This window comes from Rhinoderma darwinii, chromosome 3, assembly GCF_050947455.1.
Source record: "Rhinoderma darwinii isolate aRhiDar2 chromosome 3, aRhiDar2.hap1, whole genome shotgun sequence".
NCBI lineage: Eukaryota > Metazoa > Chordata > Amphibia > Anura > Rhinodermatidae > Rhinoderma > Rhinoderma darwinii.
Genome location: NC_134689.1, coordinates 250,434,432 through 250,459,672, shown reverse-complemented (window position 1 = coordinate 250,459,672; position 25,241 = coordinate 250,434,432). Strand labels below are relative to the sequence as shown.

The following is a 25,241-nucleotide window of genomic DNA, read 5'->3' as shown; positions in this document are numbered from 1 at the left end:
TGCTTTTTTTGTGTGTTTCGTTTTTTCCCCCCTCTGCATCCTCTGATCTTTCTTTTCTTTTTGTAGATTTGGGTAAATGCATTATCACAAATAAAGAATTAGCGAACAAGAATGAATAATAATATAGCTGGAAGAACGGCCTATTACAATACAATTAAATTTGTATTCAAAATAATAGGATTGAACTGAATCTAATACAGCTACAAAGAACAAATAATAACCACTGTTTCACAATGGGAGTATCTCCATTTAAATTAAATACAAAAAACAAGAGTGCCGGCTCCCGACAATTGAAAAATTAAAAGATTCATATGAACAGCAATAAATTTAGAAGCATTTTTTATAGTTTTATAGGAATATGGTTATCTCTTTTAAAAAAAAAAAAGGACAGCATTAAAATAACTAGAAAGAATAAATATTAACTATTGAATAGACAAACATTACTCACATTGTCTGTGAGCGGCGAGAGCGCATGGACGGTGACTCTTGAAGCATACAGTTCTCTGCAAACAAACATATATATCTAAAAAATCAATCTTTTCTCACAAAAAACCTAAAAAATATCTATGATTTGATAGAAGATAGATAGTTCAAAATAGAAAATTATAGAAACAGCAATTAAGAGCAAATAGGAGTGAGAAGGAGAAAAAACCAAACACGCACCTGTGTTGAAAAGCCCATAATGAACCTTCACCTTGACCGTTTAACCTGGAAGTGAATGACATGATAAGAGTATATAAGATGATGTATTTTAGTAAAATTTATATGCCTGATGAAGACCACAGCGCGTGGTTGAAACGCGTTGCAGCAACTGAATTTTTATTTGTTTTAATAGCATATTGAATAAAATCGTTGTATCAAACACCAACGATTTTGTGAAAATACTAGTTCAAATTCACACCTGAGCGCCCGTTCAGAGGAGCAATTTTTTCTTCCAAGTTTCCACACTGGAATAGGAGACTGCCCTAGATCAACCAGATGAAGTGCCCGGGCATTTCTTACTTAAAGCCTTAATGGAATTCTTAACTTCAGTTTTGACAAGGCTTTTTATACTCCTGAACAGAGATGGGCCCTCATCCTTTAAAATCGAATCCAACAGGTTTTTAACATAGGCCGTGGGGAGCTTTTTCTTGCAAATTCCCCATTCTGTTTTTAAGTTGAGCTTTTCCCTGGGTCCTTAGAGCCCTAAAAACAAGAATATTCTACAGTAAAAAGCAGGAAAAACTACCGGTAACAACCCCTCTTACCCCACCAGTGTATACCGATCCAGCAGCCGTTCCAGTGTCACTGGATTCGGCATGCTGTGAAGCTTCCACCTCCAAACACTAGGAAGCTGGAGAGCTGCAGGATCCTTCCAAGACAGAGCTCTCCTACAACTGGCTGGGCCCCTTTCAAAGAGCGCGCACTAAAGACTCCGCGCACTTTTGGCCCCGACAACGAGCGTCATCTCCCCACCAGCTACAGGAAACCCACGTCACTTCCAGTTGCATCTCCCTCCGGCTCCCCTGGCCAGAAGCCTAAAGCGCTGGCGAACATACAGGCATGGCCTGTAGAGGTACCAAGCTGCACACAAGGCCCCCGGACATCAAGACACTGTATTCCAGTACCAGAGAAGCACCCAATGGCCCCGTACACAGCAGGAGGGAGGCACGTAGCGCCCACTGACAAATGAGTTGAAGAGGTGGAATCAAGCTATTCCCGACGCTTCCTAGTGGAGACTAAGAGTATGTTCACGCGATTAACAAAATACGTCTGAAAATACGGAGCTGTTTTCAAGGGAAAACGGCTCCTGATGTTCAGCCGTTTTTTGAGCAACTCGCGTTTTTTTGCGGTGCTTTCGCTGCGTTTTTTTACAGCCGTTTTTGGAGCGGTTTTCAATAGAGTCTATGAGAAAACGGCTCCAAAAACATCCCAAGAAGTATCCGGCACTTCTTTTGACGAGCCGCCATTTTACGCGCCGTATTTTGACAGCGACGCGTAAAATGACAGCTCGTCTGCACAGAACATCGTAAGACCCATTGCAAGCAGATGTTTGCCGACGTATTGGAGCCGTCTTTTCAGGCGTAAAACGCCTCCATTACATCTGAAAAGAGGTCGTGTGCACATACCCTAATGCCGACAGGTCACCTATGAGCCACTCACATACAGGCTGGGCTCCTGCAGTCTGCCTTTGCTTGAATCTTGTATCGTCCCTGCCTTTGTGCAAAGGACAGGATACAGGAACTAGAATTAATTTAAAAGGAGGGAACACCCCCATCATGGTTTCATGTCCAGGAGGAGGCGGTCTCTCCATGGGTGCTGTCATAGGGTGATGGGGGAAAAGCCATACTTTCGATGTGGAAACAAAGCCAAGCGACTCAACTATGAATGAAAACATAACAACTGGGGTTCAGAACAATGGAAGCAGGTGCTCTGGACTGACGAGTCAAAATGTGAATAATTTGGCTGTAACAGAAAATAGTTTGTTCGCCGAAGGGCTGGAGAGCCATGCAATAACGAGTGTCTCCATGCAGCAGTGATGCATGGTAGAAGATACTTGCACGTTTGGGGCTGCATGTTAGCAAAGTGAGTTGTGGATTTGGTCAGGATTAATGGTGTTCTCAATGCTGAGAAATACAGGCAGATACTTATTGATCATGCAATACTATCAAGGAGGCGTCATATTGATTTCAAATTTATTCTGCAGCAGGACAACGACCCCAAACATACAGCCAATGTCATTAAGAACTATCTTCAGTCAGTGTAAAGAAGAACAAGGAGCCCTGGAAGTGATGATATGGCCCCCACAGAGCCCTGATCTCAACATCGAGTCTGTCTGGGATTACATGAAGAGACAGAAGGATTTGAGGAAGCCAACATCCACAGAAGTTTTGTGGTTGGTTCTCAAAAATGTTTTGCTACAACCTCCGTGCCGAGTTCTTTCAAAAACAGTGTAATTGTACCCAGAAGTATTGTTGTTGTTTTGAAGGCAAAGAGGGGTCATACCAAATATTGATTTGATTTAGCTTTCTCTTCTGTTCATTCACTTTGTATTTTGTTAATTGATAAAAAAAAAAAAAACTACTAACCCTTCTAGATTTTTGGAAGCATTCTTACGTTGCAGCATTTTTCCACAACTGCTTCAAACTTTTGATGCGGAAACTGTGCCATAAAATTTCCGAACTCGCCTCCCATCGATTTCAATGGGAGGCGGAGGATTTTTTCCCTGTGAGCGTCAAAAACGCTTGCCGGAAAAAAAGAGACATGCTCTTTCTTCCCACGGTTCCGTCTCTGACCTCCCATTGAAATCAGTGGGAGGCAGAGAAAGCGTTCTTCGCAGCAGTTTTTGCCCACGGCGCTCAATGGCTGCGGCTGACAAACGCGGCAGCAAAGAGCGAGCAGACAGGGCAAACTCTGCCTCAAAATTCCTGAAGCAATTTTGAGGCAGAATTTTCTGCCTGCAAAAAACTCTGTACTGTACTGTATTTTGCAACTATTTAAAAATAAACGCAATTAATATAAGAAGGTCCTAGAGTAATAACACAAATTAACTTGGTATTGTGGAGTAATATCTTGGCAGCAATCTGTAGTTATCACAAATAATTTTGTAATTTCTAGCCTGTTACCTCAAGCAGGTATCGCAGTGAGTAGGGTAAAAGATTTTTAATGGTCAGTGAGGGGTAGAGATGGATAATGTAAGCTGGGTCCCAGTCTTTTTCCCCATTACTGGTGATAAAATTGATTTCATCAGGCACGGCTGTGCAATTCACAATAAGAGGCAGAAAGTTGATCTCCGTGGATGGACATTGTAGGGTGCATTGAACTTCACTCCCCCTGTGCAGCATTTCTTTCCACATAATATATGTTGTGGACTCTTTGAACTGCCCAGCTAGTGCACCCACTGGTTTCAAGAATAGTTGACACCTATAAATACAGAAGAAAAAAAAAATCAAATTGAAAAAAAAAACGGCCCCCAAAAAACATAAAATGACAAAGAACATAGAACAACAGACTCCGTGCAGAATTTCTCAGCCTACAGTTTGCGCTTTCCTGCCAATTTCGGTAATCTGCAGAACACATCATTATTGAATAATAAAGCCATTTCATGATAGTTCCACAAAAGGATATTACAGCGCATGATGTGCTGTCTCTTTTTAAGCCCGAAAAGTGCAGACAAAATGTGCAAAAAAGTGTCTCCTAAGGTTCTGTTATGTCTTTTTGCTGGAGTTGAGATTTTACTAAAACAGTTAATTGTTCCTAACCTTTCATAGAAAACGTTAATATTCTTATGGTACCACTTCTAAAAAACGTGATTGTGTTAATTTTAGAGCTGTGGTTTTCCCGATTTAAGTCAAGGCGTCTGGAAAAAAAAACCTTCTGTGGTTTTATAAACCTCTTAACTACTGTCTGCTGTGGTAAATTATTGCAATTGCCATAATGCATATGAAACAGTGAATGTCAAAGTCTTGCTCAGCATGATAATTATAGCACCCTCTGGCCTGAAAAACCATGCGGTTGATTCTTTTCGGGACAGACGTTCTATGTCTGGGACTGTGTAATGACCCTCACACAGTCCCACACTATGCTTTTTTAATTTTTTTTTATTTTAATGGTGACAAATTCCCTTTAAATATCCTCTTGGGAAAAGAAAAAAAAAAAAAAAGACATAAAAAATTCACTTTTTGAGCCATCAACTCCCAGCAGTCAAACGATCGTTTATATGTCTCAAATAAATATGTAATAACAGAAGGAGTAGTGTTCTCCTTTGACTGTTAATATAGATGATTTAGAAAAAGATGCCATTTCAAACCACTGGTGTATTACGACATATTATTCTCTCACTAAGTGAGGCTTCACAATTCTACCATAGGTTGTAAAGTATACTTAATCTGAAATATACCTGTATGAATGTAGGGGAACATGGAACTCTTCATCTGGTTTACAGACTCCAATTGACTCTAGTAACTTGGGATTTGCCACAAACTTATATACAGTGAACGGAACGGAGAAATGATTTTTGATCTGAAATTATTAAACAAATCTTGGCTATAATGATGAGGATAAGTCAGTTAAATAATGAATGTTTTTTTTACACCATGCTGCTATAAAGTAACTCCCTTGTTGCTTTACTATCTTTTTTTAAAATGGCGTGAATATCAAGTCAACAAAGAGCAGCAGATGAGCCCACATTAGTCATACATATATATTTTTTCTCTAAATTAAAGGCAATATTAAACTTTGCAAGGATTTTCTTTTCTTGTGCACTTGCTTCCTAAATGCAAAATCAAGCAACTTTCTAAACAGTTTTCATTACTAAAAATGTCCTGACATTTTGTACACAGCAGAGCAGGTTGCTGTGTACACGTAGCAGAGTTTGAAGCAAAGGGAGATCACACAGGCTATCAGAGTGTACAGAGGTATGAGAGCATATAAGAATCTGCAGTCAGGGCAGGTATTACAAACTCTGTGAGATAAAACAAAAGATGTATCAGTGACTGCAGAAGGGGAAAGCAGTATCGGAATGAAGCTGTGCTGATACATAAGCGATAGCGAAGGCAGCAGCATCCTGGACTCAGAACTGACATCCAACATACAGTATATTACTGGGAGGGAAATACCCACAGGAAAAAAAAATCTGAAACTAAAGCAGTTTGCAAACGGAATATCAGGGGTATGAAAATAACAATGTATGAAGATTGCGAGAAAAAAAACAATACGCAAGATGTTTCCTCACCACCCGAGCTCACTTACTCTCTTCCCAGTCCTGGTAAATTTAACTTAAACCAGGACCCCTCTTCTCTTCGGTCCATATCATATTTTTCTGAGACAAACAATCGATTCATCCTAGTAATCCAACTGTTAATACTAGGAGGATCCTCATTCTTCCAATCTTGGGCAATTATTCTCCTCGCAATTTGTAACCCCTTTAAACCTATTAATATATTTAATCTATCCCCTTTATACCCATTTTACTACCCAATACAATATTGACTCCTTCAAAGGGAATCAAAATATGGAACGTATTGTTCAATTTCCACACTACAAATTGCCAGAACCGATGTAGTCTGGGGTATCTCCATATCATATGGACCAAGTCAGCATCGGGATCAGTGCATCTCTGGCAGCAGGAGTAGTTCTAGCACCAAACCCATACAGCCTTTTTGGGGAAAAGCAAGCCATGTGTATTATAAAAAATTGAGAAATTCTGTATGACATTTCTAGTTGTCTCCACCACCACATTAAGAGCATCACCCCACTTTGGCACAGAGAGATCGCCAAAAGCCTCTCGCCACTTGACATAGGATTTTGCTAAACTTGGACTCCCAGCAGCTTTCATCAGGGAAGAATATACTTTCGAAATTGCTTTTTTTCTATTTCCAACCACCTGTAAAAAGCTTAAATCTTCAAAATGTGTCTCCCTTAAATTCTACCTTAACTTATGACTTCTTAACGCACGATATACATGTGCATAAAAAAAAGTGACATATTTAAGCCATATTCTAGCTTGAACTCCACAAAACTTCATATGCTCCTGTTCAACAAATTGAGAAATTAACAGGATATCCGCATCTTTAGCGAACGGACTGTTTACTAGTTTCTCACATCCAAACCGATCATTACGTCAAATTGGCGTAAATTTCATATATACACATATCCAATTTATTTTTTCACTTTTTCCCAATTTTTTTGCACCATATTTAGTGTGACAAGCCTACTTTCTTTGAATAACCCAGTTTCCCAACACAAAGTTGTCATACCTATTGTATATAAATTCACTCACAAATCCTTTAGTGTACTAACCAACCTCCCTCCTTTATCATAAGGCACAACTGTGCAGCATAATAGTACAATTTAAAGTTTGGCACCTCCACCCCTCCTTTATTCCTATCCAACTGCAACTTCTCAAGCTTTAACGAGCCGGATTCCCTTTCGAAATGAATTCTCTTATATCAGTGTCCATTAACCTAAAAAGCCTATCTGAAATCCAAATCGGACTATCCTGTAGTGGATAAAGCCATGTAGGCAAAATTCCCCAGAGAAGGAGTCCCAGAGCAGAAACTATACCAGCGCTCTGCTCAGAGATTCCTGCTCTGGGAAAGCCCCCGACTTCACTGTCCATATATGGACAGTGATGTCAGAAGCAGAGCAGGAGTCTCATGCAGAGCGCTATTTGGACCAGTTTATCAAGAACCCGGAACATTATCCTCATTACTCTCCCAATCGACTCCTCAACTTTCCCCAAAAAAAACAATCAGCACACTTCTAACCCTCCCATTCTAAATCCAAGCAATTCCCTTCTCTCTCAAGTGCTGTGCCACTGGTTCAATCATTAATGCGAATAGTAGGGGCGAGAGGGGACAACCCTGCCTAGTTCCCCGCCATAGAGAGAATACCAGAGAGACTTCCCCATTTAGGCTGATCCTTGCCTTAGCTCCTGCATACAAGAGCCTAACCTACTTTAGAAATCGGTCCCCAAAACCAAATCTTCACCGGACCTCCGAACTTCTCTATCACCCCACACACAGTTAGCTAACATCTTTGCTACAAACTTATAGTTCCGTGTTATAGTTACATAGCTAGTACGGTTGAAAAAAAAGACATGTCCATCAAGTTCAACCAAGGGATAGGAAAAGGGAAGGTAAAAATGTCTACACACAGGAGATAATATTTTTTTCTTCTAGGAAATTATCTAAGCTTTTTTTAAAGCCATCTACTGTAGCTACTGTGACCAGCTCCTGCGGTAGGCTATTCCATAGATTCACAGTTCTCACAGTAAAGAAGGCTTGTCGCCTCTGCAGATTGAACCTTTTTCTCCAGACTAAGGGAGTGCCCCCTTGTTTTTTGAGGGGGTTTTACATTGAACAGGATTTCACCATATTTTTTGTATGTGCCATTAATATATTTATATAAATTTATCATGTCCCCCTTAGATGTCTTTTTTCAAGGCTAAATAGGTTTAATACTTTTAACCTTTCCTCATAAGGCGCATGGAGAATCTAAGTTATTAGCTTCGCTGCTCTTCTTTGTATTTTTTCCAACTCCAGGGCAACCTTTCTATGAACTGGAGCCCACAACTGAACTGCATATTCTAGGTGAGGCCTCAATAATGCTTTGTAAAGTGGTATTATTATACCCCCGTCCCGCGAGTCCATGCCTCTTTCAATACACGACAATATCTTACTGGCCTTTGAAGCAGCCGATTGACATTGAATGCTGTTATTTAGTTTATAATTTACAAGTACACTCAGATCCTACTCAACAAGTGACTCCCCCAGTGTAGCTCCCCCTAGGACATATGATGCATGCAGGTTGTTGGTACCCAGATGCATATCTTTACATTTATCTACATTAAACTTCATTTGCCAAGTGGACGCCCAAACACTTAGTTTGTTTAAATCCGCTTGCAATTCACGAACATCTTCCATAGACTGAACATTACTACATAGCTTCGTGTCATCTGCAAAAATAGAAATAGTGCTAGTAATCCCATCCTCTAGATCATTAATAAATAAGTTGAATAATAGTGGTCCCAACACAGAACCCTGGGGTACACTACTTACAACCGGGACCGACCATTCAGAGTAGGAATCATTGACCACAACTCTCTGGATACGGTCCTTGAGCCAATTCTCAATCCAATTAAAAACTAGACTTTCTAAACCTATAATCCTTAAATTTACCCATTAGACGTCTATGAGGGACAGTGTCAAATGCCTTTGCAAAGTCCAAAAACACTGTATCCACAGCGGCCCCGCTGTCTAAGCTTCTGCTCACCTCTTCATAAAAACAAAATCAGGTTAGTTTGACAACTTCTGTCCTTCGTAAAACCGTGCTGGCTGTCACTTGTAATACTATTTTTACTATTACCCGGGGAAGACCTAGAGCCCTTTTTGAAAATAGGCACCACATTTGCCCTGCGCCAGTCCCTTGGCACTATACCAGTCACTAGAGAATCTCTAAATATTATGAAGAGGGTGACAGAAATAACTGAACTAAGCTCTTTAAGAACTCTAGGGTGTAACCCATCTGATCCCGGGACCTTGTGTACATTTATTTAATTTAATTTAGCTTGGACCAAATCTACATTCATCCAATTCAGTATATCAACTGACATATTAACAGCACTGGCACCGGCTACATCAGCTGCTCTTTCTTCTGTTGTATATGCAGAGCTAAATAACCCATTTAGTAACTCTGCCTTCCCTTGATCCCCTGTGACCAACATGTTCAGACCTTGGCTTTCTTGCATTTATATACTTGAAGAATATTTTCCTTTTGTCTTTTTACAGATTTTATTAAGCTCTTTATAATTTAAAAAGGCTACAGCTGTACCCTCAGATTTGTATTTTCACATGCGCTTTTTTTTTGTCATGTATTGCCATTTTACAGAAGGTGTAAGCCATGTGGGGTTTAATTTTAATCGTTTATACTTGTTACCTATAGGAATAAATTTTGCACTATAATTACCCAAAGTAGATTTGAAAAACTCCGATTTATCATTTGAGTCATTATTTGACATTATTTCTACCCAGTCTATATCCTGAATTGCAGCCCTCATCCTGGGGAAATTGGCCTTCTTAAAGTTAAGTGTTTTTGCCCTCCCAGCCTGTGTTTGTTTTTTACAGTATAGGTAAAATGTAACTACTTGGTACCAGCACTCCACACTTTTGGCCCAGCTGATTTTAATTTAGGAATGACCTCATAAGTGTTCTTGCTCCTGCTTGTACTCTGTTGGCGCATGGTAAGGTGAGCTCATTCAATCTGTTCACTAGTTGTGCTACTGTGTGGTGGTGTCTGTTGCTGTGGTGCTGCACTTGTGGGGGGACGTGGCCCAGAGCCAAGGAGGCTTGGCTTGGCCTGATGGCATGGGTGCTTTTGGGCCTCTGGGTTGCTCCCTCTGCAGGAGCGGTGCTGCGGTAGCGGTGACCGCCACGCGGTGGTGCAACCGATAGAGTAGGGACCCACTTTTAGAGGTCGCCGTGAAGTGGCAAGTGGGCTTGCATACAATTTGATCAAAATGTTACAAAGAACCTCTCGTTCATATTTAAATATTTTGCCTAGCCGCAATTGATCATAGTATACAGTGGATGTGCGGTCCATGTCTAGTCTCTCCCATTTGATAAAATTTAACTATATTGTGATCACGGTTACCGAGGATTTCACAAACATTGACATTCCCAACAAGCTCTGCATTATTAGATATGACCAGATCCAACAGAGCGTCACCTCTAGTCGGGTCTTGCACAAACTGGCCCATAAAATTTTCCTGCAACAGGTTGAGGAAATTTCTCCCCTTTGCAGTTGAAGCCGACCCATGACACCAATTAATATCCAGTTAAATAAAAATCTACCATTATCACTACAGTACCCCCCTGTGCAGCCTGCTCCATCTGTTTATATCGCTGATCTTCCATCTCCTCAGTTATATTGGGGGGTCTATAGATTACACCAAAAGTAATGTTTTCAGTGTTTATCTCCCTTCGTAATGCCACCTACAAGGTTTCAACCTCCTCACAGTCTTCACCCACTATTGTTTCTTTCACACTCGCCTTCATATCACTTCTCACATACAAACATACACCACAGCCTTTCCTATTTGTCCAGTCTTTCCGAAACAGTGTAAAACCCTGTAAATTTACAGCCCAGTCATGTGAAGAGTCTAGCCATGTTTTAGCAACACCAACTATATCTATATTTTCTTCCAGTACCATGGCCCCTAGCTCCCCCATTTTTCTTGCTAGACTTCTGGCATTTGTGAACATACACTTTAAAGGACTGGTGTCACGAAAAAATTTATTTTTATATAATATTGCTTTTAGTATGTTATTAAAATAAATTTTATTTATTTGTGTGTTTGTGTTTTACTTTTTTCTAACTTTTACTTCACTATGGGGGTTGCCATTTTGTTTTTCATCTCTGTATGTGTCGATTAACGACACATACAGAGACGGAATACGGCAGCTACAGTGCATAGGAGTCAATGAACGGGAGCCGTTCCATTGACTTTGCTCTCTGGCTCTGTACTGCGCAGACGCAGGTCAGAGTCACGCAGAGCAGGTGTTTGCAGGGAGAGAGCAGGCGCCATCTTGAAGACCAGCTGCACTGCAGGTAAGGTCTGTGTCTCTGCATGTCCCACTCTATATCTCACAGACCACCGCTCTCGTGACCCCCGACGGCCCCCCCCCTTGTATGAAGGACACATGATGCAACTGTACTGGGAAAGCCCTGAACGATAAATCTCTAGTTGTGCTGAGACTGTTTGGGGATGTGACTAATTAACCTCTCAGTCTCAGCACGACTACAGAGATTTACCGTTCAGGGGTCTGGGAAAGCTGGGTGTCCACCATTGCCCCTCCTACTGGAGTGTGAGAGGTCCATTAGTCACATCCCCAAACATACTCCAGTAGGAGGGGCAATGGTGGTCACCCAGCTTTCCCAGACGCAGATATAACCAGGAAAGGGCTGGATGGACGGGCTGAGGGTGCACAGGGTTTTTGGTGATCCCCCCTGTCATGTGATCGGACCTAGGTTACCTTATTCATCAGACGGGGTTCATGTGACTATAAATCTGTCCATAACAAGAGACAGTGCACTCAGGACAAGCCCTGCCCTCATGCCGTAGTTGTGTAGTTCTGTCTGCAGTGATGGCGGTGGGTGGCTCTGACACCCGCCTCCCCCGTCGGGTCATCTCAGGACAGAAGGGGTGTCCGAATTGGAGACACAGCGCCGCACCTGTCCTCAGGTTGTGTCTGGTATTGCAGTTCACCTCCATTGAAGTGAATAGGACAGAGCTGTAATACCACACACGACCTGAGGACAGGTGCGGCGCCATGTCTTCCTGGACGACCCCTTTAAGACTTTTCCCGTGTGTGTGTGTGTGTGGCAGAGCGGAGTGTGCACGGGTGCCGCTGATACTTCATATCCGCTTATCAGCTGTTTTGAAGAATCAGCGGCGAGCACCCCCCCCCCCACACACAAATCCCCCAAACACGCAAAATCAAGAGTAATCAAGCGTTTGTTTATGTGTTTTTTTGCACGTAAAACATGTCAAATACACAGCTTGTGAACCGGTCAACTGAAAAGTCATTCACTTCACTTTCATCATTCTAAGGCTGGGTTCACACGACCTATTTTCAGGCGTAAACGAGGCGTTTTACGCCTCGATTTACGCCTGAAAAGACGCCTGAAAAGACGGCTCCAATACGTCGGCAAACATCTGCCCATTCATTTGAATGGGTTTGCCGACGTACTGTGCCGACGACCTGTAATTTTACGCGTCGCTGTCAAAAGACGGCGCGTAAAATAACAGCCTCGGCAAAGAAGTGCAGGACACTTCTTGGGACGTAATTTGAGCCGTTTTTCATTGAATTCAATGCAGAACAGCTCCAAAATACGTCCGTAATTGACGCCTCGCAAAACACGAGTACGAGCAATTACGTCTGAAATGACGGAGCGGTTTTCTCCTGTAAATGCAGTTAGCGTGTGCACATACCCTAAGGGTATGTTCACACACAATGTTTTCAGCTGAAAAATCGGAAGCAGAACGCCTACAAGCATCTGCCCATTGGTTTCAATGGGAAATACGTTGTTCTGTTCCGACAGGGCGTTTTTTACATGGTAGTTTTCCAAAAAACGGCACGTAAAAAGACGCCTGACCAAAATGAAGTGCACATCACTTCTTGGGACGTTTTTGGTGCAGTCTTTCATTGACTTTATAGAAAAACAGCTCCAAAATGTCCGTTAAAAGACGCGAGTTTGATTAAAAAATGGCTGAAAATCAGTAAGCGTGTGAACATACACAGCCTTTTGGGGTGTCCTATAACTTCTTTCAGCTGCAGAATCACACTCAATATGGCTGCCGGACACTGCTTAGCAATTTGAAGACACCGTTTCCTGGCTTGTGAGAGGGGGGGTGAGGTTCCCTCCCACATTTACAGCAGCTGTGAGTCAGATTGCTTGGCCTTATTCACCTTGCTGTAATTCTGGGAAGTGCTCCCCCTGGTCGCCAACATTGGAAAACATGTAAATTTATTATTTAATTTTTAATACTTTCCACCATACGGAAAAAAAAAAATAAATACAGCAAAAAACGTAAAAAATATAATAGAAATAAGTAACGACACTTAAAAAAAAAAAAAAAAAAAAAAAAAGGTTTAATTTGCGACACATTCCCTTTAACTTGCCTATAATTTTTAAACCTTCAGTTTCCGAAATGTGATTTGACATTATTTGGGCATTTTTATTTTCATTGCTGTTTTGTAACAAAAGGATCTCCCTATCCTGTTGTCTAGTCCTCTCCCCACAGTCTATTTCTCCACCCACCAATATAGTCTGACACCTCTCTAACCTGACTACCCCTTTATTTTCTACATTGACCTCCCTCCTCAGCCCTAGTTGAAATACGCTGCCACCCCAGATAGAATTCTCTCCCCCAGCACAGCAGACCCCCTTCCATTTAGGTGCAAATCATCTGAAGAATACAGTTTGTACCCCAATGAAAAGTCAGCCCAGTGCTCTAGGAACCCAAAGCCTTGTCCTCTACACCAAGACTTAGAGGCTCTGTCACCAGATTCTCAAATCCCTATCTCCTATTGCATGTGATCGGCGCTGCAATGTAGATAACAGTATTGTGTTTTTAACTGGGCGTGTTTACGTGTATGACGCTGACCAATCAGTGACCAGTCAGCGTCATACACTCATCTCCATTGATTTACACAGCAGCGATGTGCAGCCACATAAACAGAGATTAACGTTAATCAAGTGTCCTGATAATGAATACACATCATCCAGCCTGGACGTCGTGTGTATTCAGAATCCTGACACTTCTGACTCTTTTCTTTGAGATTTCTAGCAAGGGAAACGAGACCATTGTATATTTCTGTCTTTCTAACCAGGATCAGGCACGCACAGGCGGTACTTAAATCAACTTCTTAGCAGAATTTGCAGAGGGCTTGATGGTCACAGAAGGAGACTTCAATTTAACTCTTGATCTAATGCTGCATACCTCGGTCTCTCATTTTACAGCGCTTAACTCCTTCCCATCATCCGCCATATATCGCTATGGCGCTGGTCGGGTGGTGCGGGAGTATGGAGTGGGCTCACAGGTTGAGGGAGCGTGTCGGCTATGTGTTACAGCCAACACCTCAGGTCTATAGCGACTGCGGCATTTAAAAGAAACAGGCGATCACAGGGGGTGCCGTTGGTTGGCATAGCAACCCGGGGGGTCTGATGAAGGTACCCAGGTCCGCCATCTTTGTACTCCTACATATATGCCATCTTTGTACTGCTCCGTCAGGGCTTCATAGGAGACTGAGTATCACGATATGCTGCGATACATTAGTATGGCTGTATATCGTGCAAGCGATTCAACGATCCTGGTTCAAGTCGACTTGGGGGACAAAATAAAATTAAAAAAAAATTCTAAAACAGTAAAATGACGTTTTTTCTAATAAATAAAATAAATGTAAACCTTTTTTTACAATTCCCCCTCAAGCACAAAGTAAAAAAAAAATTCACATAACTTGTATCGACGCATCCGTAAAAGTCTGAACTATTACAATATAACATTATTTAGTCCGTAAGGTGAACGCCGTAAAAAATAAAATGTTAAAAACGGCAGGATCGCTGTTTTTTGGTCACTTTATCTCCCACAAAAAAATGGAATAAAAAGTGATCAAAAAGTCTCATGTACCCCATAATGGTACCAATAGAAACGTAAGCTCGCCCTGCAAAAAATAAGCCCTCACATCGCTCAATCAACGGAAAAATGTAAAAGTTATGGCTCTCAGAATATGGTGATAAAACTCAAATTTTGTTTTTAACAATCAGATTTTTCCTTGTAAAAGTAGTAAAACAAAAAAAAAAACAACTATTTCAATTTGGTATCGATGTAATAGTTCTGACCTGTAGAATAAAGTTAACAGGCCGTTTTTACTGCACGGTGAATGCCGTAAAAACAAAACTCCCCAAAAAGATTGAGGAATCGTTTTGTTTTTTTTCTATTCCACCACACAAATTTTGTTCTCCAGTTTTCCACTACATTATATGGTACAAGAAATGGTGCCGTGCAAATCTACAACTCGTCCCGCAAAAAACAAGCCCGCATACGGCAATTTTGATGGAAAAATAAAAAAAATTATGGCTTTTGGAATGTGGGGAGGAAAAAACGGAAGTGAAAATCCGAAAAATGGCTGCAGTGGGAAGGGGTTAAAACGAAGATCTTTAACTTGAAGATAGTTTGGCAAATTATTAACCCGCAGGTAAGGGAATATTCCTTCTACTCCCAAGTACATAACATGAACAGCAAAATTAATCTCTTACTTATTACTTGTTATCCTGGCAACCTCGTTCCATGATCAGTTCCATGCTTGGGTCCGATCATGTCCCTGCCTTTCCCTCCCTCACTCGTCTAGATACCGTTCCTCAGGAATGGCAATACAAACTGAGGCTCAGTTCACACTGAGTTTTTGGCACTGATTTTGAGACGGAAACGGGAGTCAACGTTAAAAAGCGGACAAAATCGCCCTCATTTCAATGGGAGGCAAAGGCGTTGTCCTTTCTTGCCACTGTTTCCACCTCTGACCTCCCTTTGAAATAAATGGGAGGCAGAAAAAACCTGTGTCGCTCGTTTGAGGGTTTTTTGCCCGCAGGCCTTGCATTAGCTTCAATGGCCGCATGCAAAAAATGCCACGAAAAAAATGCAGACAAATACTTGCAGGCAGTTCAAAATCTGCCTCAAAATTCCTGGAGGAATTCTGAGGCAGATTTTTTCTGCATACAAAAAAACTCAGTGTTAACAGGGCCATAACCATAACCTCCTAAAAGAAAACCTTTTGCCAAGCTGCTATCTCTGATTTTCTATCTCACCACTCTACAAACAATACACCGCTCCCGATGCAGTGGCAAGCATTGATGTGCGTCCAACAGGAAGCTCATCTTAAGAGGGAAAAAGTCTTTTCCATAAGCACCTTATTATCACGTATTCAAGATTTGAAACAACTCACAAACAGTCCTAAACATTTTAAATATTAGGAGTAGGGATGTCACGATACCAGAATTTGGACTTCGATAAAGATACTTAGTTTAGTATTGCGATTTCGATACCAATTCGATACTTTGCCAACAGCTAAGTATCGAAATACATGAAATAGCGGTATCGAACCGTTTGGGGATGCATAGTATCGAAATAGTATCGAAGTTTCGATGTATCGTGCATCCCTAATTAGGAGACCTTCTTGATGCTAGGAATAAGTAGAGTGCTCTCTTAGCTCAAATATAGGAGTGGTTCAGAGACCACACTCGTCACTTTTATAATGACTTCTCAAATGTGTGGAAATGCATTAGCTAAATTCTTGAACCACAAGCCCCCACCACCTTTATCACTACAGCGAAAAACATTATTAGGCATAACCCAGAGGATATTGTAGAGACATTTAAGGAATATTAATAATCCCTTTGCAATATAAGAGGTACCGTAGCTGATCTGCCCACTACTGACTTTTGACAGGGAGTGGATACCTACATTGCAAACACTGTCCTGCCCACGTGTCGGAAGTAGTATCTCACTCCCTAGATGAAACCTTCTCAGAACACGAATTGAAGGCGGCTATTAAACTCTACCCAGGTGGGAAAAGTCAAGTTCCAAAAGGGTTTACCACAAAGTTCCACAAGTCTTTTTCAAATGCCTACAGATACTACATAGATGTTAATTAGAAGTTTCTGATCTTTGTTGGCATTGCAACATGGCGATTGGTACGATGTTAAATATATGGTGGACTTGTCCGACCTTGCAGCCACTCTGGCAAGTGACATTTGAAATTTTGCACCAATGGACAAACTCTATAGTGACTCCCACCCCTCAAATTGCGCTTTCATTTCTAATACCGGGCCCTATATCTCAGATTAAGAAGAATCTTTTTACACATTTCTTGACTGCTCCTCGTATGATCCCCAGGCACTGGAAATCCATAGATACACCTGGTCAGCAAGTGGATTTTAGAAATAGATCACTTGTGCCACATGAAGTCACTCAAGGACCATGATAGATCAGAATAGTTTTTGCGCATATGCTTACCCTGGACATTCTTTAAAGCATACCTAACTTTCCAGAATAAGCGGTCATATGTGTGTACACGAGGAATAACACTATTTCTGGCAATCATATGACTTGTATCCTGCATTTTTATTTTAGCAGTTTTCCCCTTTGCAGACTAGATTTCTCATTCTCAGTTGTCTCTGAGCTAGTGAATGGAGCCTAACAGCTATAATGTCTTCTATACACTGCACACAGAGATAGGAGAGCCAGATTCTCCTCTTCTATCTTTCAATATATATATATATATATAAGCTGCAGAGGCTTATAGGACATTATACAGCAGTAATGAGCAGTGTAGCTGAAAATCCAGCACTGGGGTGAAACAATAACACTTACCAGGAAGCTGCAACATGTCTGACTGTGTCTTTCTCACTCTGCTCCTCCCTCCCATCTCCGTAGACTTGTATAGGCAGGCAATGATGAGACCCCCCCCCCCACCTTCTGCAGTCTGTCTAACTAGGGACGGATTTTGCTTAACAATGGTTGGACAGTAGTTTACAGGAAGGGAGACACCTAGTAACATCACACAGAATTTGCATGGAGAAACAACTACGTTTTAACAGTAAATTACAAAGTTGATCTAGATCAGGAATAGCATAAGTTGTTTGAAAAGTTGTGTCTATTTCAGGTGGGCCCAATCTTCCCAACCTGGTTAACTTAACTTGCTTGGCCACAGGTGTCCGCTGACTTCCTTTTCATCCTATTACCATTAATGTGTTCCCCTTCCTGATTCGCCCCCTCTTACAAATCTAAAATATCTAATAAAAATCCAGCTTATAAAAAATAATATGCAACATTCCAAATTTAAACAAGTTGAAGTACATTGGAAAAATGTCAAGAAAAACGGCCACCAACCTGAAGTGGAGATCTAACGAAAAGAACTTTGTTCCCCTCGCTGGCATCTATCTGTACAACAATGGAGACACAGTTCTTTTGTAAGGGACTGCGCACATTATAAAGTCGCCTGGCTGGCTTAGTAACTGGGATATTTGATACCTCAGTGTATCCTTGTGGAACTGCAATGAGGAAATAAACATAATAAAAACAAATAAAAGAAACGACTCCCCCCACCTCAATAAAAGAAAAAAAAACTACCTATGCCGAGTGTAAAAAGGCTGCTCTCCTGACGATGCAGTGCTGATAACCTCCCACGGTACAGAGGCTCTACAGATGAAAATTCAAGCTCCAAACATTGCCCTTCATTCACATTGTGTATGTTCTCATGAGCTGAAGATCCAAACAGCCGCAGATTTGTACCATGTTGAAGCATAAAGGGGACACCAAGTGCATTTTTGACTATCAAAGGGGCTCGGTCTTTTAAAGAATAGTCAAATGCAGAAGCAGTGCCTTCAGAAAAAGCCTAAGGGAAAAAAAAAACCCAGTAATGTTAGAACAAATCGAAATGTTTCTAGAACACATACTTAATATCCACTTTTATTACCTTTGCCAGATTGCTGAAGACTACAAGAGAACACTTAGAGATGGTAATATTCATGGTGTCTTTAGAAGTAATGTTAATGGCAGACTGAGGCTCTGGGACCACTATAAAGTCATCACCAGGAAGAAGACTTTTTTCTTGAACTGGGTTGTTCTTCATCTTACCGCAAAAAAATACAATACAGGATACGTTACAATTAAAAACAGGAAGCAAACATTCAGGAGATGTAAATAAGACAACAGAAAAGCAGTCTCTTACCTCAAGCTTTAGATTCCACCGGCGTTTTCCATTGTCCACTCGTTCAATAAGAGGTTCCCATACAGCATATATTTCATTATAATAAAGAACCTTTGCAAATGAAAGGTGAGAAAATGTTATGAACCACTGAAAGCAAAATATAGAAGCATCTTTTATATTAATAGAGTAACAATATATTTATCAATGTCAAATGTAAAACATTTGAGGAAATTCATTGGACAAATCTAAAAATTTTAATTTGATTTGTCTAGAGGATACGTATTGATGTGCATTGGTTCCCTGATGCCCAGAGAAAACAAGTCAAGCACATCACACGATTCTGACTCCCTAAAAAGTCAGGAACTACAGATTCAGGTTCTGGAATATTTATGGGGTTGAGGGCACCCAACACTCCAAGCAAACCTATTTTTTTTTTTAATGAGCTAAAACTGAAGCAAAGCTGCAAATCTCTCTAGCATTTGTTGAAATTCAGTTTTAGGACTTTTCCTATATACAGTACCCTTATAGTTTAGGGTAAAGAAAAAAACAAAATAATTTTTTGGCAAACCTACAATACATCCAACTATAACACTACTTTCCTATTTTTAACTATGGCAAGGCAACTGGCAGAACAAAACATAGTCATTCTTAAATTACAATAGCAATAGAATAAGTACACATTTGTTTTTTTCTGAAATTTGGATGATCATGCGGGTACCTCAAGTGTAGTGTCAGCAGTCACACTTATGAAAGATGTCCAATTTTTTACAGCTCCTGTGAATGTAGACTCCACTAACAGCAATGGCACTGTGCGGTGTCCTAGACCACACTCAAGTGTCACCTGCACAGCTTTGACTTCTAAATTGAAGTCCTCTTCCTTCAGGGAGCACCCTAGGTTCTGATAGCATTCGGTTGCCTCATTGGCAGATTCCACCCCCAGGAACCAGCTATTGCAGCAGTCAGTGGTTTTTATGTCCCATATGTTCTGGTGTTCAACTAAATGCCCCTTCTCTTCATTGTCCTTGGACTTTGGTTTCAGAGCTGCCAAAATGGTCAGCACAGTGTTTAAAATGATTGGAGATATCTGAAGACAACAAGAGACAATTATAAAATACACAAAATGTATTGTATATAAAAGAACAGAGACAGTCCCAGCCACAGGATAGCATATTTAAGTTATAACAAAATAATGGAAACCCATTCACTTCTAGAAAGAGGATGAACATTACAATGATTTAAAAAATTGTCTTGCATAGGAATGTAATCAAACTTGATATATACAGCTAACAAATTATACATAAGATGTAAAGGTAGGCACGGAAATTAAAAACTTAAGTCTACAAATAGTAAATGAACACATTTTAGGCTATGTTCACTTTTTTTTGTAGATTTTCCATTCAATTTTGAATTGCATAATAGTGTAGTAGCTGCATTATTCTACCCAGAAAGAACCCCCCCCCAAACAAAAAAAAAAAAAAAAAAAAAAACAAAGTAGAAACCTGATGAACTCATTAAAAGTCACTAGAATCTGTCAGAATACAGATTGCTCCAATGAATACAAAAGCCCTGACAGTGTGAGTAGAGGAATCCAAATTAAAGGAAAATATCTTCCACATAGTCATTAAAGGCTGAATATTTTTTGAATTTTGTTTAATTAAATCATGGTTTTTAGTGATTTTAAGCACTTTGAGTTGACATTAGTTTTTTTTACATTTTACGATACAGCTTCTATGTATCCTACACACAGAATCAGCTGAGAGAGAAAGATACAGCCTCTGTCAGTTCTGCTGTTTAATGGCTTGGCTAACAGCATGTCCTGTATCTCTGACACTAAGGATCCAGCTAATATCGATCCCATCTAAGTTGATCACTTGTAAAAGGGACAATTCTGATAAACAGTATATACTATAGAATAGCTGTGTATGCAATCCCCTTATGTAAAAGAATGAGGCCCATTCTGGTATAAAAAGACAGACTCTATATAAAACAGTCTATATCTTCTCTTTATATGAAAATGGACCACATTCTTTAAAGAAGGTAATTTCTTTATTGTAGAAAGCTAGCCCCTGCCTCTGAGACAGCCTGAAGCACTTGTATAAGATTGGCAGGTGACCGCAAATCAAACTCCTTTTCCACAGTTGTTTCGTAGGCCTAATTCACACAATGCTGTTTTGGTATGGTTTTTAAAGCAACAACCAGTAGTGGGTTTAATAAAAAAATAAAAAATAAAAAAAAAAAAAAGTTGAATCTTTCCTATATACTTCCCCTCCCTTAACAATCCACTCCTGGTTGTGGCTTCAAAAACTGCACAAAAACTCCACTGTGTGAATAAGGCCTTAGGCTGCAAATCACTATACACTTCGTCTCAGGGGGCCAGAAACTCTTGGATGGGGCTTACCCCAGTGTCTCTTTTTAAAGCAGCACACCAGAATCACTTCACATTGCTGACATGGGACTGGAAGTAGGGCCATATTTACAGTTAATACTGCCCCAGGCCCGGGACTGAAGACGCCCCAGTTAAGGAAATTGGGTCATATGTCAATTAATAACACCTAATTAAAATGATCACCATTCAAATAAAACTGCTATAGTTCCCACAGGCACACACGTGTACAGTGAATATAAAAAGTCTACACACCCCTGTTAATATGCCAGGTTTTTGTCATGTTACAAAATCAGTCCAAGATGAATAATTTAAGAACTTTTTCCACCTTTAAGGTCACCTAAAATCTATACAATTGTATTGAAAAACAAACAAACCCTTTAGGGTGTAAAATAAAAAAAATAATGTGGTTGCATAAATATGTACACCCTTAACCCCTTAATGACCAGCCTATTTTAGACCTTAACGACAAAGCCATTTTTTAAATTTTTCCATAGTCTCACTCAAAGAGCTATAACTTTTTAATTTTTGCGTCGACATAGCTGTATAAGGTCTTGTTTTTTGGGGGACAAGTTGTAATTTTTAATAGCACCATTTTGGGGTACATAGATTTTATTGATCAGCTTTTATTAACTTTTTTAGGGGGGGGGGGAATAGAAAAAAAAACTGCAATTTCGCCACTCTTTTTTGTGTCCAAATTTACGCCGTTTACCATGTGGTATAAATAACACAATAACTTTATGCAGCAGGTTGTTGCGATTGCAACTATACAAAATTTATATGGATTTTGTATGTTTTACTACTTTTACACAGTGAAAACACTTTCTCAAAATTATTGGATTTTGTGTCTCCATATTTGAAGAGCCATAACTTTTTTATTTTTTCGCCGATGCAGTTGTATGAGGGTTTTTTTTTTGCGGGACGACTTGTAGTTTTTATAGGTACCATTTTGGAGTAGATGCAACTTTTTGATCACTTTTTTTTTTTTAAGGCAGGATTCAAAGAAAACAGCAATCTTTGTATGGTTTTTTAATTTATTTTTTTACGACGTTCACCGTGCGGGTTAAATGATGTAATAAGTTTATAGTTGGGTATGCTACGGACGCGGCAATACCAAATATGTGCAACTTTTTTACTTTATTTTGTTTTTTAATAATAAAGCATTTTGTAAGGGGAAAAAGTGGGTTAATTTTTTTTTTCACTTTTTATTAAACTTTTTTAAAACTTTTCTACTAGTCCCACTAGTGGACTTCAATATGCGATTATCCCATCGTATTTATAATACACTGCAATACTTCTGTATTGCAGTGTATTATGCCTGTCCGTGTAAAAGGGACAGGCATCTGCTAGGTCATGCCAGAGGCATGACCTAGCAGACATACATTACAGGCAGACCTGGGGGCCTTTATTAGGCCCCCCCCCGGCTGCCATAGAAGACAGACACTCGGCGATCTTATTGCCGGGTGTCGGTGGGATGAGAGGGAGCTCCCTCTCTCCAAAACCACTCAGATGCGGCGCTCGCTATTGAGCGCCACATCTGAGGGGTTAACCGGGTGAGATCGATACGAATATCCTCTGGTAGCCGAGAGCAGGGAGATTTAACGGCTCCCTGCTCTGTTTATTCATTTCGATGCAGCGCCGTAAAAAGGCTATTGCATCGGAATAAAGGCTGTTAGTGCCGCAGCTATGGGGCGGTCACTAACGGGTTAAACTAATACTTTGTTGAATTACCCTTTGACTGTATTCAGTCTTTTTGGGTAGAAGTCTATCAACATGGCACATCTGGACTTGGCAATTGTTGCCCACTCTTCCTTGCAAAAGCGCTCCAAATCTGTCAGATTGCGAGGGCGTCTCCTGTGTACAGCCCTCTTCAGGTCACCCCACAGATTTTCAATGGGATTCAGGTCTGGGCTTGGCCATTCCAAAACTTTGATCTTCTTCTGGTGAAGCCATTCTTTTGTTGATTTGGAGGTATGCTTTGGGTCGTTGTCGTGCTGAAAGGTGAAATTCCTCTTAGTCTTCAGCTTTTTAGCAGAGGCCTGCAGGTTTTGTGCCAGAATTGACTGATATTTTGAACGGTTCATAATTCCCTCCTCTTTGACTAAAGCCCCAGTTCCAGCTGCAGAAAAACAGCACCAAAGCATACTGCTGCCTCCACCGTGCTTCACTGTGGGTATGGTGTTCTTTTGGTGATGTGCAGTGTTGGCTTTGCACCAAGAATGGAATTATGGCCAAAAAATTCAACCTTGGTCTCATCAGATCATAACACGTTTTCCCACATGCTTTTGGCAGTCCTGATGTGCGTAATATAGCCGGGCTTGGATGTTTTTCTTTGTTAGAAAAGGCTTCCGTCTTGCTATCCTAGCCCACACCGGTCTCGTTTAATGTTGCCGTAGGCCTCTTGGTAGCCTCCCTGACAAATTTTTGTCTGGTCCTTACATCAAGTTTTAAGGGACGTCCAGTTCTTGGTAATGTCACTGTTGTGCCAAATGTAATCCACTTCCTGATGACCATCTCCACTGTGTCCCATGGTATATCTAATGCCTTGGAAATTCTTTGGTACTCTTCTCCTGACTGATGCCTTTCAACAATCAGATCCCTTTGATGTGTTGTAAAATCCTTACAGAACAGCTTAACGTTATATGGGGTTACTCAGAAGCACTTTAAATAATGGCAGCGGTGTACTGACTGCTATTTAAGATGAGTTTAAATGTGATTGGCTAATTCCGAACACAACCACATCCCCAATTATAAGAGGGTGTTTACACTTATGCAACCACAATATTGTAGTTTTGTTATTTTTAATTGTTCCCCTCTATACAATTGCGTTGAAAAACAAACTGAAATCATTTAGATTATGGTTCACATTAAAAAAAAAAAGTTGTGAAATGATTAATCTTGTAATGATTTTTTTGACATGACAAAAACCTGGCATTTCAACAGGGGTGTGTAGACTTTTTATATCCACTGTATGCACGCTCAACATAAATGCACACACACATATGCACACTAACTAAATACTGGCGTGACCATTTACTAAATTCATACATGCACACTTACTACGTACATGCTCGAACACATACTCACGTACATTACATGTAGGCACACTCATTGCCGAGAGGTATGCACAGAAAATAAGTATTCTCACTACTACATGCACACATACACACCACAATGTCAAACAAACGATTTATCATTTATTATACACATTTAAATTTTTTGGCCAGCTGCTGCTGCCGGGCACGGAATTGAAACTGTTTTTAAATCCAGCAGCATCATTTAGGGGGGGGGGGGGGGTGACTTAAAAATATTCGTTTTCTATTTTATTAGCTGCTGTTTTTCGCAATCTATGACCGCTCTACTGCCGCCCCTAATCAATTACTTATGGATGTGATTGATTGGCAACAGCAGTAGCGAGAGTAGTGGTGACGGCATTAGAAAAGACAGTGGTAGAAGAGAGGGCAGGATGGTGTCATGCACGCTGCATTGCCGCCCTGTTGAATGATAGCATTAAATTAATCAGAAATACACTCTATACATTGTTAATGTGCTAAATGACTATTCCAGCTGCAAACGTCTGGTTTTTAATGCAATATCTACATAGGTGTATAGAGGCCCATTTCCAGCAACCATCACTCCAGTGTTCTAATGGTACATTGTGTTTGCTAACTGTGTTAGAAGGCTAATGGATGATTAGAAAACACTTGAAAACCCTTGTGCAATTATGTTAGCACCGCTGTAAACAGTTTTGCTGTTTAGAGGAGCTATAAAATTGACCTTCCTTTGAGCTAGTTGAGAATCTGGAGCATTACATTTGTGGGTTTGATTAAACTCTCAAAATGGCTAGAAAAAGAAAGCTTTCATGTGAAACTCGACAGTCTATTCTTGTTCTTAGAAATGAAGGCTATTCCATGCGAGAAATTGCCAAGAAACTGAAGATCTCCTACAACGGTGTATACTACTCCCTTCAGAGGACAGAACAAACAGGCTCTAACCAGAGTAGAAAGAGAAGTGGGAGACCCCGCTGCACAACTGAGCAACAAGACAAGTACATTAGAGTCTCTAGTTTGAGAAATAGACGCCTCACAGGTCCTCAACTGGCAGCTTCA

At 40.5% G+C, this 25,241-nt stretch overlaps 1 protein-coding gene across 6 annotated transcripts in view; it reads right to left on the bottom strand.

Annotated features, from left to right (window-relative positions):
* Nucleotides 1-25,241, bottom strand: part of VPS13C (vacuolar protein sorting 13 homolog C) — a 396,337-nt gene that overhangs the window by 83,597 nt on the left and 287,499 nt on the right. For all 6 annotated transcript variants that reach the window (XM_075857708.1, XM_075857702.1, XM_075857703.1 and 3 more), the window contains 7 exons: nucleotides 19,468-19,833; nucleotides 18,771-18,860; nucleotides 18,516-18,671; nucleotides 18,170-18,434; nucleotides 17,930-18,090; nucleotides 4,880-5,001; nucleotides 3,606-3,903 (listed from right to left, as the gene is read on the bottom strand). In XM_075857708.1, the coding sequence (XP_075713823.1) occupies nucleotides 3,606-3,903; nucleotides 4,880-5,001; nucleotides 17,930-18,090; nucleotides 18,170-18,434; nucleotides 18,516-18,671; nucleotides 18,771-18,860; nucleotides 19,468-19,833 (1,458 nt within the window). The remainder of the gene's footprint in view (nucleotides 1-3,605; nucleotides 3,904-4,879; nucleotides 5,002-17,929; nucleotides 18,091-18,169; nucleotides 18,435-18,515; nucleotides 18,672-18,770; nucleotides 18,861-19,467; nucleotides 19,834-25,241) is intronic.